General features: G+C 43.5%; 2 protein-coding genes across 4 annotated transcripts in view; one reads left to right on the top strand and one right to left on the bottom strand.

Annotated features, from left to right (window-relative positions):
• Positions 1-6,914: 6,914 nt before the first annotated feature.
• On the bottom strand, positions 6,915-14,259 carry LOC138818990 (uncharacterized). Its single transcript, XM_070010141.1, has 6 exons — positions 14,240-14,259; positions 12,897-13,143; positions 11,497-11,773; positions 9,620-9,790; positions 9,367-9,526; positions 6,915-8,984 (listed from the first exon to the last, which is right to left on the bottom strand). The coding sequence occupies exons 1-6, from the start codon at positions 14,257-14,259 to the stop codon at positions 8,912-8,914; spliced, it is 948 nt and encodes a 315-aa protein (XP_069866242.1). The 3' UTR covers positions 6,915-8,911.
• Positions 13,458-16,463, top strand: part of Usp45 (ubiquitin specific peptidase 45) — a 64,661-nt gene continuing 61,655 nt past the window's right edge. For all 3 annotated transcript variants that reach the window (XM_070010761.1, XM_070010762.1, XM_070010763.1), the window contains exon 1: positions 13,458-13,500. The gene's annotated coding sequence lies outside the window, so the exon portion shown is untranslated. The remainder of the gene's footprint in view (positions 13,501-16,463) is intronic.

The raw sequence follows: 16,463 nt of genomic DNA on the forward strand, positions 1-16,463 counted from the left end.
GCACCACGATCCTCAAATCTCAGCCTTCTGAGTAGCTAGGATAATAGGTGTGTCACTAGTGCCTAGTCTGAGACTCCAGTTAAGTTTTAGGTAAAAGTCTTCTACATTTAGTCAAAAATAACACCAAAGGTTTTATAAACAAACATTATAAAGTTCTGCTTCCTTAGGGCAAATATCAGATGAGCTGGAAAAGAGATTCATAAAATCAGAACCAATGACCAGTATGGTTTCCCCAAGCTTACTGAAGGGTAATAAGAAAACAAACTCTTCTGATCTAAAAGAATTAATGTTGAACTTGGATTAGATGAACAGAGTGATTATCACAATCAACTGATTTTTTTCTTTAAATTTATGTGTATTTTTTGTTTTGTTTTTCATTAATTATGCCTCAAAACCTCTTTTTGTGGGAAATTTAAAACAACATACAAGAAGAGTAAAGCAGTGAATGAGCCTCCGTTAACTATCTCCCTGTTGCATCAATTTCCTCATCGGAACTCCTACCCACTATCTCCATCTTACATACTATTTTGAAGCAAACCTGGATTATCGTGTCATTTCATCCATTAATATTTCAGGATGTACTGAGAGCATATCTCTTTTAAGAAATCTGTAAAAGTGGGGCTGGGAAGGTGGCTCAGTGGTAGAGTGCTTGCCTGGCTATGCTGAGGCCCAGGGTTCAATGCCTCAGCACCACATAAACAGAAAAGGCCAGAAGTGGCACTGTGGCTCAAATGGTAGAGCACTAGCCTTGAACTGAAGAACTCGGACAGCGCCCAGGGCTAGAGTTCAAACCCCACGACCAACAGCAAAAAAAAAAAAGAAATCTGTAAAAGTAATTGTGCCTAAAAATTTGCACAAAATAATTTGATTATCAAAAACTCAAAGTTTGGTTCTCTGATCAGTATAAGAATTGTTGAATAATGGCAGTTAAGATTCAAGTAAGAACTATATCTTTCAATTCATTAGTTCTTAAAGTTTTTCTTATATCATTTAAAATTCCCCTTTGTCTAAGTTTCTCAAGACCTGATTGCTGATTGCGTCCTTGATATTCCATTTAAAAATGTTCTTTTGTCTTCTGTATTTTCTGTAAACTGGGATGGGTGGGGGATGGCATTTATTACTATTTAAGGTGGTAGTCTTCCATTAGAAGGTATACAGTGGCTGACTTTTTAAAAAAATCAGTTATAGGCAACACTCTCCAGTATGGTTTATCCACAAGGCACTTAGGCCTATTGAACATTTAAGATGTGGCTAGTTTGAATTGAGATGTGCTATAAATGTAAAATATGCATTGAATTTTAAGTATTTAATACAAAAAAAAAGGTTTGTGAAAATTAGATAACCAGTTTGTAATGATTAATTTTTTAAATGGTAATTAGTTTTGAATGCAAAGGATGAAATAAAATATTAAAAATAATTTTTTCTTTTTTTGGGGGGGGGGGATCCGGTCGTGGGGCCTGAACTCTAGGCCTGGACGCTGTCCCTCAGCTCTTCAGCTCAAGGCTAGCGCTCTACCACTTGAACCACAGCGCCACTTCCCACTTTTTCTTTTTGCTTATGTGGTGCTGAGGAATCGAACCCAGGGCCTCAGGCATGCGTACAGTATGTTCACAAATAAAATTAAATTAAATTAAAAAAAATAATTTTTTCTTCTAACGTTTTGAATGTAAGAAGCTTTAAAGTACTGTTATATCCTAAGGAAAATGTTAGATCCTTGTTTCATTCTACCTTGTCATTCCCATTTCCCACTCTTCTGGTTAACTTTAGTCATTTATCTAAGTAGGTAGGATTACAGGCATGAGCCACCAGCACCCAGTTGCAATCATATTTTAAAGATGAGAAAACTTAGGAAGGTTAAGTAATTTATTTATTTATTATTATTAATAAGTTTTTTTATTGTGAAATACCATACAGAAGGATTACAATTACATGAGCAAGGTAATGAGTACATTTCTTATCAAGTATTGTTGCCTCCTTTGTTTTTCAGGTTAAGTAATTTATCCAGTCACAGAGAGTGATACAACTTAGATTTGGATTTCTTCAATTCATTTTCAGTATTAGGTATATCTAATGTAAAAAATGTCTTTTGAAGTATACTTGTATTTTTGTTTTTATTTTTGTATTAGGAATTGGCTTGGTTATAATTTGTTCAATTTGCTTTGTATTTCATGTTCATTTATGCAAGAATCATTTGCAAGCACAATCATTTATGCAAGAATCATTACTCAAAATCACCCGCAGGGAAACATTTTTTCCAAATCCTTCATCCTCCAGTCTGAGCTGGCTGCCTTCTAAGCCAGGTGGTCTTGCTGCTATTGTAGAAGTGGTCATATTGTGACCTCCCTGTTTTCTTTTAGGCAGTTATAGAGGAAATCCAAGTCTTAAGTAGCACCTTGTTCTTGTTTGAGAGAATAATGTTAATCTAGAGATATTAAATTACGGGTTGTTTTAAATTTTTCCTTGTTTCTTTTTTTTTTTTTTTTGGTCATGGGGCTTAACCTCAGGACCCTGGGCCCCAACCCTGAGCTTTTTCACTCACACTGTGATTTCCATATTTCTCGTGGTTAATTGGAGATAACTGAAGGTAATTATGATAAATGGAAATAATTGGAGAGTCTCACGGACTTTGCTTTCCAAGCTGGCTTTGAACTGCTATCTTAGATCTCAGCCTCCTGAGTAGCTAGGATTACAGGCCTGAGTACCCATGCCAGGCTTGTTCCTTGTTTTAACAACAATTTTTCAAGTGTTTTTCCTTCCACATAGTTTTTTTTTTTTTTTTTTTTTTTGGGTCCAGTCGTGGGGCCTGAACTCTGGGTCTGGGCACTGTCCCTCAGCTCTTCAGCTCAAGGCTAGCACTCCACCACTTGAACCACAGCGCCACTTCCGGCTTTTTTCTTATGTGGTGCTGAGGAATCAAACCCAGGGCCTCGAGCATGCAAGGCAAGTGCTCTACCACTGAGCCACCTTCCCAGCCCCCTTCCACATAGTTTTTAAAAAATATTTCATGTTAGATTCTTGCTGTGTTCAGAACCCTTCCTGTTTGAGAGACACAGGGAATGGTAACTTGAAAGTCTGCATATTGGGCTCTGTTGTAGAATCAAGACACAACAGAACTTGGCCACCCTCTCATCTCCAACATAATTTTCTGGCTTTTCTTTGGAATGGGTCAATTTTTTCAGAGAGGAATCTTGTACCTTTTTATCTCAGGCAATATTAGGCAAGCCTTCAGCATTAAGAAACAGGTGAGAGTAATGATGGAGGTATTTTATCCAGTGTTCAGAAGTTCATTTGATCTTGATTTCTGGAAAGTATCTCATTGACATTCTGCCCTCAGATGTCTAGCTAGAAGTTACACCTTCCTTTTTTTTGGTCAGTTGTGGGTCTTAAACTCTGGGCTTGGGCGCTATCCCTCAGCTCTTCAGTTCAAGGTGAGCGCTCTACCGCTTGAGCCACAGCGCCACTTCCGATTTTCTAGTGGTTTATTGGAGATAAGAGTCTCATGGACTTTCCTGCCCGGGCTGGCTTTGAACCATGATCCTCAGATCTCAGCCTCCTGAGTAGCTAGGATTACAGGCATGTGCCACCAGTGCCCGGCTTTACACCCTCCTTTTTAATGTGTATTATTCATCTATATCAAGTGGCCACGAACAAGTACTATATTGTATAGATTCACACGTTAAAAATAATCATAGCAGCATAGTATTGGAAATGGAACAATTACTTAATTATGAAGTTGGATACACTTCAGATTCTACCATTATAATACCTTATTAAAGTCCTCCCCCACACATAGTTTTTTTTTTCCCCTTCTTATACTTGCTCCTGGAGAAACTTGCAGCATTGAAATGAAAATTTGCAGCATTATTTTTCCAATAATAAATTGCTAACTTTAGCCTGACACTTTTTGCTCACACCTGAGGATTGCAGTTTGAAGTCCTCCCGGCCAGGAAAATGTATGAGACTCTTATCTCCATTAACTACTAAAAAGCCAGAAGTAGAGCTGTGGCCCCGGGACATCATTCAGGCCCCGAGTTCAACCCCTAGGACCAGCACACGTATGAAAATAAGACAAAAAGCTGAGCGCCAGTGGCTCACGGCTGATATCTAAAGATCAAGGGTTGAAGCCAGCCTGGGCAGGAAAGTCCCTGATACTCTACCTCCAGTTAACTACTAAAAAGCTGAAAGTGGGTGGAGCCGTGGTGGTTCAAGTGGTAGAAAACTAACCTTGTACAAAGAAGCTCAGGGACTGGGCCTAGACCCAGAGCCTAGGGGATGTGTGAATGGACAGAAGAGACAAAGTGTTATCTGTTGGTGAACTAGTTGGTGTTCTACCTTTATTTGAGACAGTCTCTCAAGGTCTCACATTCTGCTTCACAGACCTCCTGACTGCTGCAGTTATATTACCATGTTTGGTTCAGTTGTCTTTAAGAGTACATTTCTTGACATTCTTCACTGAGATAAACATTCACATGGAGTTACAAAAGATCTCCAATGGGGCCAGTGCAATTTTAGGCTAAAACAAAACAAAACAATCAATGCTGCTAGTATCATAATCACAGACCTCAAACTACCACAAAGCAGTAACAAAAACAGCTCGATACTGGCACAAAAACAGGCCCGAAGATCAATGGAAGATTTAGAAATAAATAAATATATCTAGAGTTATCTGATATTTGACCAGGAAGTCAAAAAACATACGGTATAAAAAAGCCTCTTCCAATTGGTGTTACGAAAACTGGCCATCCATATGTAGCAAATTGACATTTAAACCCTGTTTGTCACCATGCACCAATATCAAGGTGGGTCAAAGACCTTAATGTCCCATCTGAAACTTTGAAACTACAGTGTGGAGTAGGAGAAACATTAGGACATTAGAAGAAACTTTTAGGCATAGATAGGAACTGTTTGAAGAGTTCCAGAGGCAGAGCAAATAGGAGGGTTGGCACATGGGATTACTTTAAAATAAAAAGTTTGCGTAGCCAAGGACATAGTTTACTAAACCAGAAAGACAGCCAGCAGATTGGGAGATGTAGTCATGGTGTTCAGTTCCACACCAGGTGGAAAATGCAGCTTGTGGGCAGTGATGGGAGGTTCTGGGAAGTGGGGAAGGCAAAGGAAAGGGTGACATTCTCCAAAGAATTGTACTCTGTGCCTGACTTAGGAAATGGTATCCCCTTTCTACGACACCTTAATAACAAAATGATGCTTAAAAAATACACTTCTTGGACTAGAGGCCTTGTTCAAGTGGTAGAGTGCCTGCCTGGCAAGTGCAAAGCCCTCAGTTTAAATCCCAGTACTTCAAATAAACAAGTCCTTGCAAATTAGCGTCTATTCACTGCTCTCACGGCTCATATATATACATATATACTGGACAGCCACTTTATCCCAGAATCCAGACCTCATAGAGATTATAAAACTGGTAAGAAGGGGCTGGGAAGGTGGCTCAGTGGTAGAGCGCTTGCCTTTGCATGCCTGAGGCCCTGGGTTCGATTCCTCAGCACCACATAAGCAAAAAGAAAAAAGCCAGAAGTGGCGCTGTGGCTCAAGTGGTAGAGCGCCAGCTTTGAACTGAAGAGCTGAGGGACAGCTCCCAGGCCCAGAGTTCAGGCTCCAGGACCGGACCCTCAAAAAAAAAAAAAAAAAAACTGGTAAGAAAAATGGATGAAACGAGGCATTTTAATTTAGGACTTCTACCTCATTGTAAAAATGATGTGAAGAACTGAAAAAAGAACTCTATAGTTTTTCTCTTACGTTTCTAAACTTTTGACTTACCCCTGTATTATCAAAATAAATATGGTATTCGCTCATGATTGGGATAAAACAACTACTTGTTCAGCCACATGCAATATTTTTGCACTTGATGCCAGAGAACTTCATGACTTTGGGAGTTTTGCTGTACTTGTCCATGTAATTTAAGAAATATGATTTGTTAGGCCAGGTGTAGTGGTTCATACTTGTAATCCTCAGTTACTCAGGAGTCAAAGATCAGGGGCACCACAATTTGAGGCCAGCTAAGGTGAAAAGTTAATGAGACCTTCCCATCTCACCACAAATAACAACAAAAGAAAAAGCTGAGTGTGGCTCTGCATGCCTGTCATTCCAGCTACAGGGGAGGCATAATTAGGAAGATTATGGTCCAGGATGACAGCAAAAAGCCAAGTCCCTACCTGAAAAAGCAAAACCAGAAAGGCCTAAGTAGCAAAACACTTGAATAATAAGCCCAAAGCCCTAAGTTCAGAACCTTAGTACTGCCAATGATTTAAACCTTTACTTCAGAACCATCAACAGCCTTGTCCTCATAAATTAGATCTAATGTAGAAGTTATTCTAGTTGGTTTGCTTCAAATAGTTAAGTGTAATTAAGGTAAATACATTGTCCTATTTTTAAGACAAAAAACTGGATCTTACACGGTGGCACATGCCTATAATTCTAGTACTCCGATGGCTGAGAAAAGGAGATCATACGTTTGAAGCCATTCTGGATTAGATGAGTTCCTAAGCAGTACAGGCTAGGTAATGAGACTCAAAAAAGTAAAAGTTTGCCAAGAATCCAAAAGTCTTGTATAATCTTGTTTAAATGTCAAGTGGAACACACTGTCCTATAGTAAAAGATGACACTAATAATGCATGCTTACCTTTCCCCTCTATCTCTAGCAGGAACCATTCTTACTTTGGTGTTCATCATGTAATGCCTTTAAACGGATTGTGTGTGCATGTGTGTTCAGTTTTTTAAAGTTCTGGTAGGGAACTTCATCTTCAAGAAGCTAGATGGACATCTGAAGCTCATGGTGGTGGTCACATTCCCAGATTGTCCAGTGGCTTTCCATCTCATTTAGGATAAGTCAAGTCCTTGAAATTAGTTATTAGGCCCTATATGACCTACATAACTACTATGTGAGCGAGAGTAAAAACAAATAAGAAAGAAAACAGGTTTATTTTGCTCAGCACACTAACACATTAAGTATAGGAATTAACATTCTGAAGAAAATTACAATTTTCTATTTTCACTTTCTAAATTGAAGGAATAACAGCATAGAAAACATACATTTTTGTGTTTGTTTCAATGAATTTTGATATACATAGCTGTGTACTAGTACTTATTTATTTTTGGGTCTGGTCGTGAATTCTGGGCCTGGGCACTGTCCCTCAGCTCTTCAGCTCAAGGCTAGCCCTCTACCACTTGAGCCATAGCACCGCTTCCGGCTTTTTTTCTTTTTGCTTATGTGGTACTGAGGAATCGAACCCAGGGCCTCATGCATGCAAGGCAGGTGCTCTACCACTAAGCCATCTTCTCAGCCCACTAGTACTTATTTATAACACAGATCATTTGTACCATCCTAGAAAGTTCTCTTTTTGGCTTTTTCCAGTGAAATCTTCTATCCTTCAAAGATATAGTGTAAGAACCCAGTTTTCTTGTTGACTCCCACTTCCATTTCTGAATCTCAAGCCTCCAGATATGTCAGTAAAATGCTGTCCACCTGGTCCTAACCACAGCTGAAGAATATCCTCACCTCTAAAGATCTTTGAACTTCTGTAAATTAGCTTGCTTGTGAAACTACCACCTGCATGTCGTTCTGGCCTTTTATAAACCCTGCCCCATTGGAGGTCGCTGCTGCTCTTAGTTCTGAGCTATCGCAGGACAAGGCAGTTGCTGACTGGCCAATAAAACTCCTTTGTCACTTTTGACCATTCCTCCATGGATTTCTCAACTCTGAGGTCATTTCATCAGCCCTTGTTTTGATTTCTATCACCATATAATCTCTGCCTGTGGGGATTCCAAGTATAAACCACTCTACCAAGCAATTTTTACTTTAAAATTATTAATTATATCACTTTCATACTGGTCACCACACTGACTAGCTTTTAGATGACTTTAACATATTCATTGTTCATCTATTTCTCTATCTTGATTTTTTGGATTTTGAACTCAGGCCTCGGTGTTGTCTCTGAGCTTTTGTGCTCAAGGCTAGCACTCTACCACTTATGCCACTTCTGGCTTTTTGGTGGTTAATTGGAGATAAGGGTTTCCTGGATTTCCTGCTTTGGCAAGCTTTGAACCATGATTCTCAGATCTCAGCCTCCTGATTAGCTAGGATTACAGGCATGAGCCACTGGTGCCCAGCACATTTTTTTAAAATAATTTTTTATTGAGATTAAATGGTTACATAAATTCACAAATTTCCAAGTATTGTGGGATAGTGATACTTAAAGTCATAAACACATTTTTAACCTTCACAAGGCAAATTGTCATTATCTTAGTCTATAAAGCTTGTGAATTCTATAAGCTTTGATTTTTTTTTTTTTTTTTTGTGGGTCATGGGGCTTGACCTCTGGGCCTGGGCGCTGTCCCTGAGCTCTTCAGCTCTAGGCAAGCATTCTGAGCCACAGCACCACTTCCCGTTATTTTCTGGTGGTTAATTCAAGATAAAGAGTCTCAGACTTTCCTGCCTGGGATTGCTTTGAACCGTGATCCTCAGATCTCAGCCTCCTTAGTAGTTAGGATTACAGGCATGAGCCACTGGCGCCCGGCTTTAATTTTTCTTTTAATAAAGTTTACTTGTTAATTTGTTATAGTCTGCCTCTGATGAAAAGGAGCACAGAATTAGTCATATGATTAATAGTGACTTGGTCTTAAAGAATGCAAATTCAACGGTACTAAACCACTTAAAAAATTACTCCTACAATCTAACCATCCATGGTAAGTCACACACATACTTTATCTCAGTCCTGTGGCCTTTGAACGTTATCAAAGGAGCAGTATCTCAATTTACAGACAAAGCAATTCAACAAGCAACTGGCTTACACAGATTGCTCTTATGCTTAACCACTGGTGCCAGGATTTGATTGTTCTTTTGCCTCGATCCTATTTTACACTCCATGTATATAAGGGAAGTCAGCTTGTATTCCAAAATTCAATGTCCTTGTTTCTTCTCTGGAAATTCATAGGTTACCCATTCCTTCCATCCTCCACCATAGTGTTGGGCACTGAAAACATAAATAGTGCAATCAGTATTTTCTCTCCTGTGTTAAAATAGGGTTGGTAGGAATTCTCGAGATAAATAATGCAATATTGCTAGCTACTGATATTATTTAAAGTAGGGGCTTATTTAAAAGACTGAGTTACTTGTGAATAAGATGGAAAGATGTAGGTTCTTAATCTCTCTATTGTGTCTTTACTAACAGTAATTAAACATATTTTTCCTTTTTTTTTCTTTTTGTGGTGGTGGGGGTTGAACCTAGAGCCTCTGCATACTAAACCAACACTCTTCTACTGAACTACATCATCAATGACTAAAGTATCTAAATGAATGCGTATGAAACATTGTGATACACATTCCTGGATCCAGATTTGCCTTCATCTACACACCTGCTGAAGCCTAGAGATATTGCTGTGTCCATAGCCTTTTTGCTTCTCACTCCAGCTAGACAAGAAAACACGATACTGTCAGATTTGGATGGCTTTACTTCATGATACTTCTCTTCGAAATCTCTTGGGTTCATCTGCAGAGCTTGGCCTACTTCACTCACTAAAGGAAAATTTCAAGAGTCTCAATTAAATTTTGGACACAATAAGTTACTGAGTAAATATTTAATGAATGGGTTTAAGGCATGTTACTTACATGGTATATTAATAGACCCAGGGATTTTACCATGTTGGAGAATTTCCCATGTCTCTCTAACATCAATTAACATAATGTTTCCAGAAGTTAACAGGTTTTTTAGTTCCTTGTAAGTGATATGCTTAGGAACAGCAGTACAAACATGGCAGCTTCCCTGTATTGACTTTAAACCTGGGGGAGGGGGGAGCGGAAAGAAAAAACAATTTAGTCAGTTTAAAAGTGCCATCATGCCGGGTGGCTCACGTCTGTAATCCTAGCTACTCAGGAGGCTGAGATCTGAGGATCACAGCCAGCCTGCCGGGGCAGGAAAAATCCATGAGACTCTTATTTCCAATTCACCACAAGAAAACAGGAAGTGGACCTGTGGCTCTAGTGGTTGAGCACTTGCCTTGAACTGAAGAGCTCAGGGACAGCGCTCAGGCCTAAAGTTCAAGCCCCACGACCGACCAAGAAAAAAGTGCTGGATGCCAGTGTCTCACACATGTCATCCTAGCTGCTCAGGAGGCTGAGATCTGGGAATCATGGTTAGAAAGTCCCTGAGACTTTTTTGGGGGGTCTGGTCGTGGGGCCTGAACTCTGGGCCTGGGTGCTGTCCTTCAGCTCTTCAGCTCAAGGCTAGCGCTCTACCACTTGAGCCACAGTGCCACTTCCGGCTTTTTACTTTTTTTTGCTTATGTGGTGCTGAAGAATCGAACCCAGGGCCTCATGCATGCAAGGCAAGCCCTCTACCACTGAGCCACCTTCCCAGCTCCCTGAGACTCTTGCAACCAATTAACCACTAAAAAGCCCAAGTGGAGCTCTGGTTCAAGTGATAGAACCCTACCCCTGAGAGAAAAAAAAAGCTAAAGGGAAGCACCCACACCCTGCAAACCTCAGGACTGGCAAACACAAGAAAGGAGACAACTTGCTTAGGAAAAACCCATCTTACACTACAGATGAAGTTAAGGAGTGGGGGTGGGGGTGGGGCGGGCTATTATCCCGCACACATACATCTGTGCCCACAGATAAAAGCTGAGTCTAAAGGAAAAGCAGCATGTAAAAAACAAGCAGGGATTCTAGGCCTGCTTTGGGCTCTAGGCCCAATCCCCCCACAGACACTTTTCATTTCTCAGCCTCCAGCTTTCCCATCCGTAAAACAAAGGAAGACACTAATTTGGAGAAGAGAGAGAGAGAGAGAGAGAGAGAGAGAGAGAGAGAAGAGGAGAGGAGAGAGGAGAGGAGAGAGGAGAGGGAGAGGAGAGAGAAGAGAGGAGAGAGGGAGAGGGAGAAAGGGAGAGAGAGGGAGGGAGGGAGAAAGGGAGAGGGAGGGAGGGAGGGAGAGAGGGAGAAAGAGAGAGAGAGGCTGGCTAGCAAGGCCAGGCCTGTCAGCTCCTCCCCAGCAGGGGCTGGGCTGGCCTGGCTCTTGTAAGTTAGGCTCTTTTAAGTCTGGAATGGCCTTTCAAGTCTCAAACGAGCACCGAGGTTATTCTAAATGTCTTAGATACCCAGCACCAGTGGGCTATTCCTATCTACTTAGAAGGCTGAGATCTGAGGACCGCAGTTCAAAGCCAACCCCAGGCACAAAAGACCGAAAGACTCTTATTTCCAATTCACCAGTCCAAAAAAGCAGGAATGGAGGCGTGGCTCCAAAAAATAGCAAACGACTTACACAAGAGCCCCGGTGCGGTTTATTTCCTCCCCCCCTGCCATCCCCAAGGATGCCTCCGACAGCCGGGTATCCGGGGGGGGGGGCGGTGCGGGGACCGCGGGAGGGGCCGTCCGTCTCCCTGCCCCGCGCAGCCAGCCTCGGGTCCACGGGAGCCAGGACCCCGTCCTTGCCCTGCGCTCCCCGGGACCCGAGGCTGGGCGCCTCCCCTTTTCCCGGGGCTCAGGCTCACCGCAGAGCGCAGTCACCGCCGTCCGGAGAACCGCAGATCCGAACCCCAGCGGGGGCCGCATGGTCCTGGCCTGTGCTCTCCGCGCAAGGACAGGTTGCGGGTCTCGGGTGCTCTTCCCCGGCTCGTCCCCGCTCTTCCGCCGCACTGCCCGCCCCTCCGGGCTCTTGAGCGCCCCCCCAGCCGACGCCGGCGGAACAGGGTACTGCCACTGAAAAAGTCTAGTAGGAAAGCTTAAAATCTCGCAGCTTCCAGAATTGGGCAGCACTATCACGAATAACTAAGAATCAGAAGACTGTGTGATGAGGAGAAATTTTTGAGCTCTTTTCCTCACATCCCAAAAGCTTATCACTGTAATGTATTTAAGTGATCAATAAAATTACTATTTTAACACGGTCATGATTTTTTTAACCAAATACATTAAATTCTGAAAACTAGTATCAAAATTTCTCATATACTTTGCATGGATAAACTACAAAGTTTGCCGTAAGATTGTATTTGTTTTCCTTAATAGAACAATTGTTCTTCCATGCTGAACAAATTTTGTTCACACAATTAAAACAAAAAACAAAAAATCTTGGAAATCATTTGGAAAGAAAGTAAGAGTTACGCTTGCTCTCCTTTTCCTTTCTTCTTTTTGAGCCAGTTATGAGGCCTGAACTCAGGTCCCAGGTCCTGTCCCCTTTTTCTTGTTGTTGTTCAAGGCTAATGCTCTACCAGTTGAGCCAAAGCTCCACTTCCAGCTTTTTGATGATGTTTATTGGAGAGAAGACCCTCACAGATTTTCCTGCCTGGGCTGGCTTTGAACTGAGATCCCCAAGTCTCAGCCTCTTGAGTAGCTAAAATTACAGGCATGAGCCACTAGAGTCCTGTCTTCTTTTCTTTTTTTGCTTTTGCTTTTTTTTTGTTTTGTTTTTAGTGAAAGGAGTTTGACTCCTCTGTATATCACCTTTGTAATAACAATAAAATTTAAAAACTGAAAAATAGAAAAAAAGGTTAAAAGGAAGTTTTAAAGTGTAAAGTACAAAATATGAGGCTGCTATGATTTAGCAGTTAAATTAATTTCAGTAGATAACATGATTATCATACGTTGGCTCAGTTTAAAGCAGAACACATGGACATTTATTTTTATTTACTTTTTTGTCGGTCATGAACCTTGACCTCAGGGCCTGGGCATTGAGTTTTTCTGCTCAGGGCTAGAGATCTACCACTTTGGGCCACAGCTCCACTTGTGGTTTTGTAGTCTTGAACTGGAGATGAGTCTCATGGACTTTCCTGCCCTGGCTAGCTTTGAGCCACGAGTACTGAGTAGCTAAGATTACAAAGCACGAGCCACTGTCCCTGAGCTGCATTCATTCTTGCTTTCTAAAAATTCAGTGTGAACAAACAGCAACCCCCATTACCAAGCTTGTACATGGGGGCTGGGGGGAGATGGAGTGCTGGTGTCCTTGAGCATCTAATGGCGTGCTCTGTCCACTTGACAGTTGCGGGCACGAGGAGACTTGAGGGCCTGTGACCAGGGGGCCGTTTGCAAAGTCAGTCGGCAGACTTCGTTCACAGCAACTGTTTTTACTCTGCACGCGTAGCCCCTCCCACAGGTCATCGGCCTCTGAAGCAGCACAGGTGTGAGCCCACCCAGGCACTGCCTCGCTAGGGAGGGAGAACCAGAAAAAGGAACAGATACTGTGTGTTAAGAGGTGATCACGTCCGGGGCGGGCGATGGAGACCTCGGAGCGGTGCAAAGGCAGCAAGCGGGGGGAACAGGGCTGCGGGGGCCGCTGGGACACCCGGCCCCGCCCCACCTTTCCCTTCCCGGTGACCTTGTCCTTCCAACTCCGGACCTTTGGACATCCTCTCCCCCTCCCCCCCCCCGCCCCCAGCCTTCCCTGCGCAGCGCCCGCGGCCCCGAACCCGCCCGGGACGCCAGGCCCCGCCCTCCGCGGGCGCGCTCCCGGCCGCGCACGCGCACTGGCGGCTGGTCGTGGACGCGGCGGCCCGGCGGGCGGGGTGAGTCTGGGCGGCGGCCGTGGGGTCCCCGCGGGGGGCCGGTGGCCGGCGCTCTTCGGTGACCCAAGCCCCCCCCCTGCGGGAGAACGGGCCTGGACGGGAGGTTTTCCCACAGCCCTGGCCTGTCCGATCCCGCGGGGCTGCGGGCCGCGTGGGCGCCGCCGGGCCCGCCGGGCGAGGGCGGGGGTGCGGGCGGCGGCCGGGAGCCGGGCGGAGGGGCCCCGGGGGCCCGCACCGCGGTGACCCCCCACCCCGCCGCCTCAGCTCGGCCCAGCTCCTCGTGGGTAACTCGGGGTGCGTTTGTTAGTGGGCGGAGGAAGCGGGGCTCACCTTGGCTTCCTGGCAGCTTGGCTTATTTTAGGGGCTCCGGAGCCTGGGTCGGTTGTGTCCCGTCCACCATCTACTGGCTCCCCGGCTTCTGCAAGCCCCGCAGCCTGAGTCAGGTGTAAAATGGGGAGACTAGCACGTAGCCGCGATCTGGGGCCTCGCGCCTGTAGTCCGAGATACTCGGGCGCTAGAGCATTGAAGGATCCCAGTTCGAAGCCCGCCTGGGTAGGAAAGTCCCTGAGACTTTCCTCCAGTAAACTACAAAAACAGCCAGCAGTGGAGCTGTGGCTCAAGTGGTGGAGCACCAGCCTTGGCCCCCAAATGCTCAGAAATAGTGTTCAGGCCCTGAATTCAAGCCCCAGGAGGGCACAAATAAAAAGTAGCTCTGGGGATTGAGTGAATTAATACTCACCAGCGCTCAGAGATAAGCATGGTACACAGCAAAACTCTTAAGTGCTTTTTATCATTTTGAATCTGGGTACCTGGAGAAGTTTGGCCTCCCCCCGCCCCATTTTCCCCCTGATCCTGGGGGAAATAGTTAAAAGAAAAATGTATATATAGGGCTAGGAATGTGGCCTAGTGGTAGAGTGCTTGTCTAGTATGCGTGAAGCCCTGGGTTCCGTTCCTCAGTACCACATACACAGAAAAAGCCAGAAGTGGTGCTGTGGCTCAAGTGGTAGAGTGCTAGCCTTCAGCAAAAGAAGGGACAGTGCCCAGGCACTGAGTTTAAGCCCCGATGGGAAAAAAGAAAAGAATAGAAAAATATACATAAAATATTATGTATATATATGCAAATACGGGCTTTTTGCTCATGTAGTCTGTTGACAACCACAACTTTTCAAGTAAGTTAGAGAAAAGACCAGGCCTAGATAATGCTGATGTCAAAAACTGTAAAGTTCCAAGTTTGGAAAAACCATTGAGGAAATAGCCAACATATTTGTGCAGAAAAGAGTTAATAAAGCAAGCCTAAGTGCCATCCTTTGAAAGGCGTGCTTGCAAGGTTGGCCACTGTTGTATGAGGAACTTAGATTTTGGGAGTGTGCCCACCTAAGAGAATTTGTTTTATGCTGAATACTATGTTTATGCTGAAATTATCAGCTTCCCTAAAACTCCTAGGCTGGAGCCAGGTTTCCCCGGGCAGAATTACTTACGTATTGCTGTGTATTCCTTGTTGGGGAGACAGTTTGAAGGAGTTTTGGAGATTGCTAAATGCAATTTGATAAGAGAAAGTATTTGGAGTTCTAATAACAATTTTTTTTTTGCCCTAAATGGAAATTAGAAAAGCAACAGTATAGATTGTTACTGTGGGTTATTGTGGCAAAATAATTGTGTTTAGTTATTACCATGCAGGTGTTCATAAATTGCCTTTCTCTGCCAACATAATTTTGAGTGGATCATTTTTTGCCAAAGTTATGGCTATCTACTGATTCTAAGTCATAGACCTGGATCTGTGCATTATTTTGACAGTACGTGAGGAAGGTATGTACTTAGAGAGAAGGTACTTCAATATTAAGTGATTAAAGGATCTGACTATGTATAAAGTAACCTGTAATAAAAATCCTTAGCCTTATATACAGTGTAAGTCCTTAACCTGTAACCCTGAAGAAAGCCTTTAATTTGTTGCAATCTAATTCAAGAGTGATGTTCTTAGATTTAAAAAAAAGATGGTAGCACAGTGGTAGAGATGGAGGGTATGCTTAGCGTGTGTGAGCACTGGGTTCTAGCCACAGCAGCACCCCCTTTCATCAAAAATAAATTTCTAGCTGGGTGCCAGTGGCTGACGCCTGTAATCCTAGCTACTCAGAAGGCTGAGATCTGAGGATTGCAGTTCAAAGCCAGCCCGGGCAGGAAAGTCTGTGAAACTCTTATCTCCAGTAAACCACCAGGAAACCGAACTGGCGCTGTAGCTCAAGTGGTAGAGCACTAGTCTTGAGCTGAAGAGCTGAGGGACAGTGAGCAGGGCCAGAGTTCAGGCCCCATGACTGACAATAAATAAATAAATAAATAAATAAATAAATAAATCTCTTATTTGAGATGTGGAACAACTAAATCCAGATTTAAGACTTTATATTGGAATAAATGAGTCATTTACTTTGATCATTAAAAAGTAAACCATCATAGCTGGTGCCAGTGGCTCACGCCTGTAATCCTAGCTACTCAGGAGGCTGAGATCTGAGGATCGCAGTTCAAAGCCAGCCAGGGCAGGAAAGTCTGAGACTCTTTTCTCCAATTAACCCCCCCCAGAAAACTCGAAGTGGTGCTGTGGCTCAAGTGGTAAAGTGCTAGCCTTGAGCTAAAGAGCTGAAGGACAGCACCCAGGCCCAGAGTTCAAGCCCCACGACACACACACACACACACACACACACACACACACACACACACATACACACACACACACACACACACACACACACAGAGCAAATCATCATAGAGCTGTGTGTTGATGGCTCATGCCTATAATATTAGCTGCTTAGGAGGCAGAGATCTGAAGATGTCAGTTTAAAACCCACCCGGGTTGGAAGTCTGTAAGTCTCTTATTTCCAATTAACCACCCAAAAAGTCAGAAGTTGAGCTGTGGCTCAAGTGGTAGAGCACTGGCCTTGAGCAAAACGAAGTTCAGGGACAGCACCCAGGCC

The sequence above is a fragment of the Dipodomys merriami genome, unplaced genomic scaffold (genome assembly GCF_024711535.1).
Source record: "Dipodomys merriami isolate MVZ:Mamm:240054 unplaced genomic scaffold, mDipMer1.0.p SCAF_8, whole genome shotgun sequence".
Taxonomy (NCBI): domain Eukaryota; kingdom Metazoa; phylum Chordata; class Mammalia; order Rodentia; family Heteromyidae; genus Dipodomys; species Dipodomys merriami.

What these genes read in the sequence shown, in the direction of transcription:
- LOC138818990 (XM_070010141.1), bottom strand. Translation starts at nt 14,259, where the DNA reads ATGCTTATCTCTGAGCGCTG. An exon ending in ATGCTTATCTCTGAGCGCTG is followed by an intron (nt 13,144 to 14,239) that starts GTGAGTATTAAT and finishes CTCCCTCCCTAG; the next exon opens with CGAGGCAGTGCCTGGGTGGG. An exon ending in AGCCCCCATGTACAAGCTTG is followed by an intron (nt 11,774 to 12,896) that starts GTAATGGGGGTT and finishes TCTGATTCTTAG; the next exon opens with TTATTCGTGATAGTGCTGCC.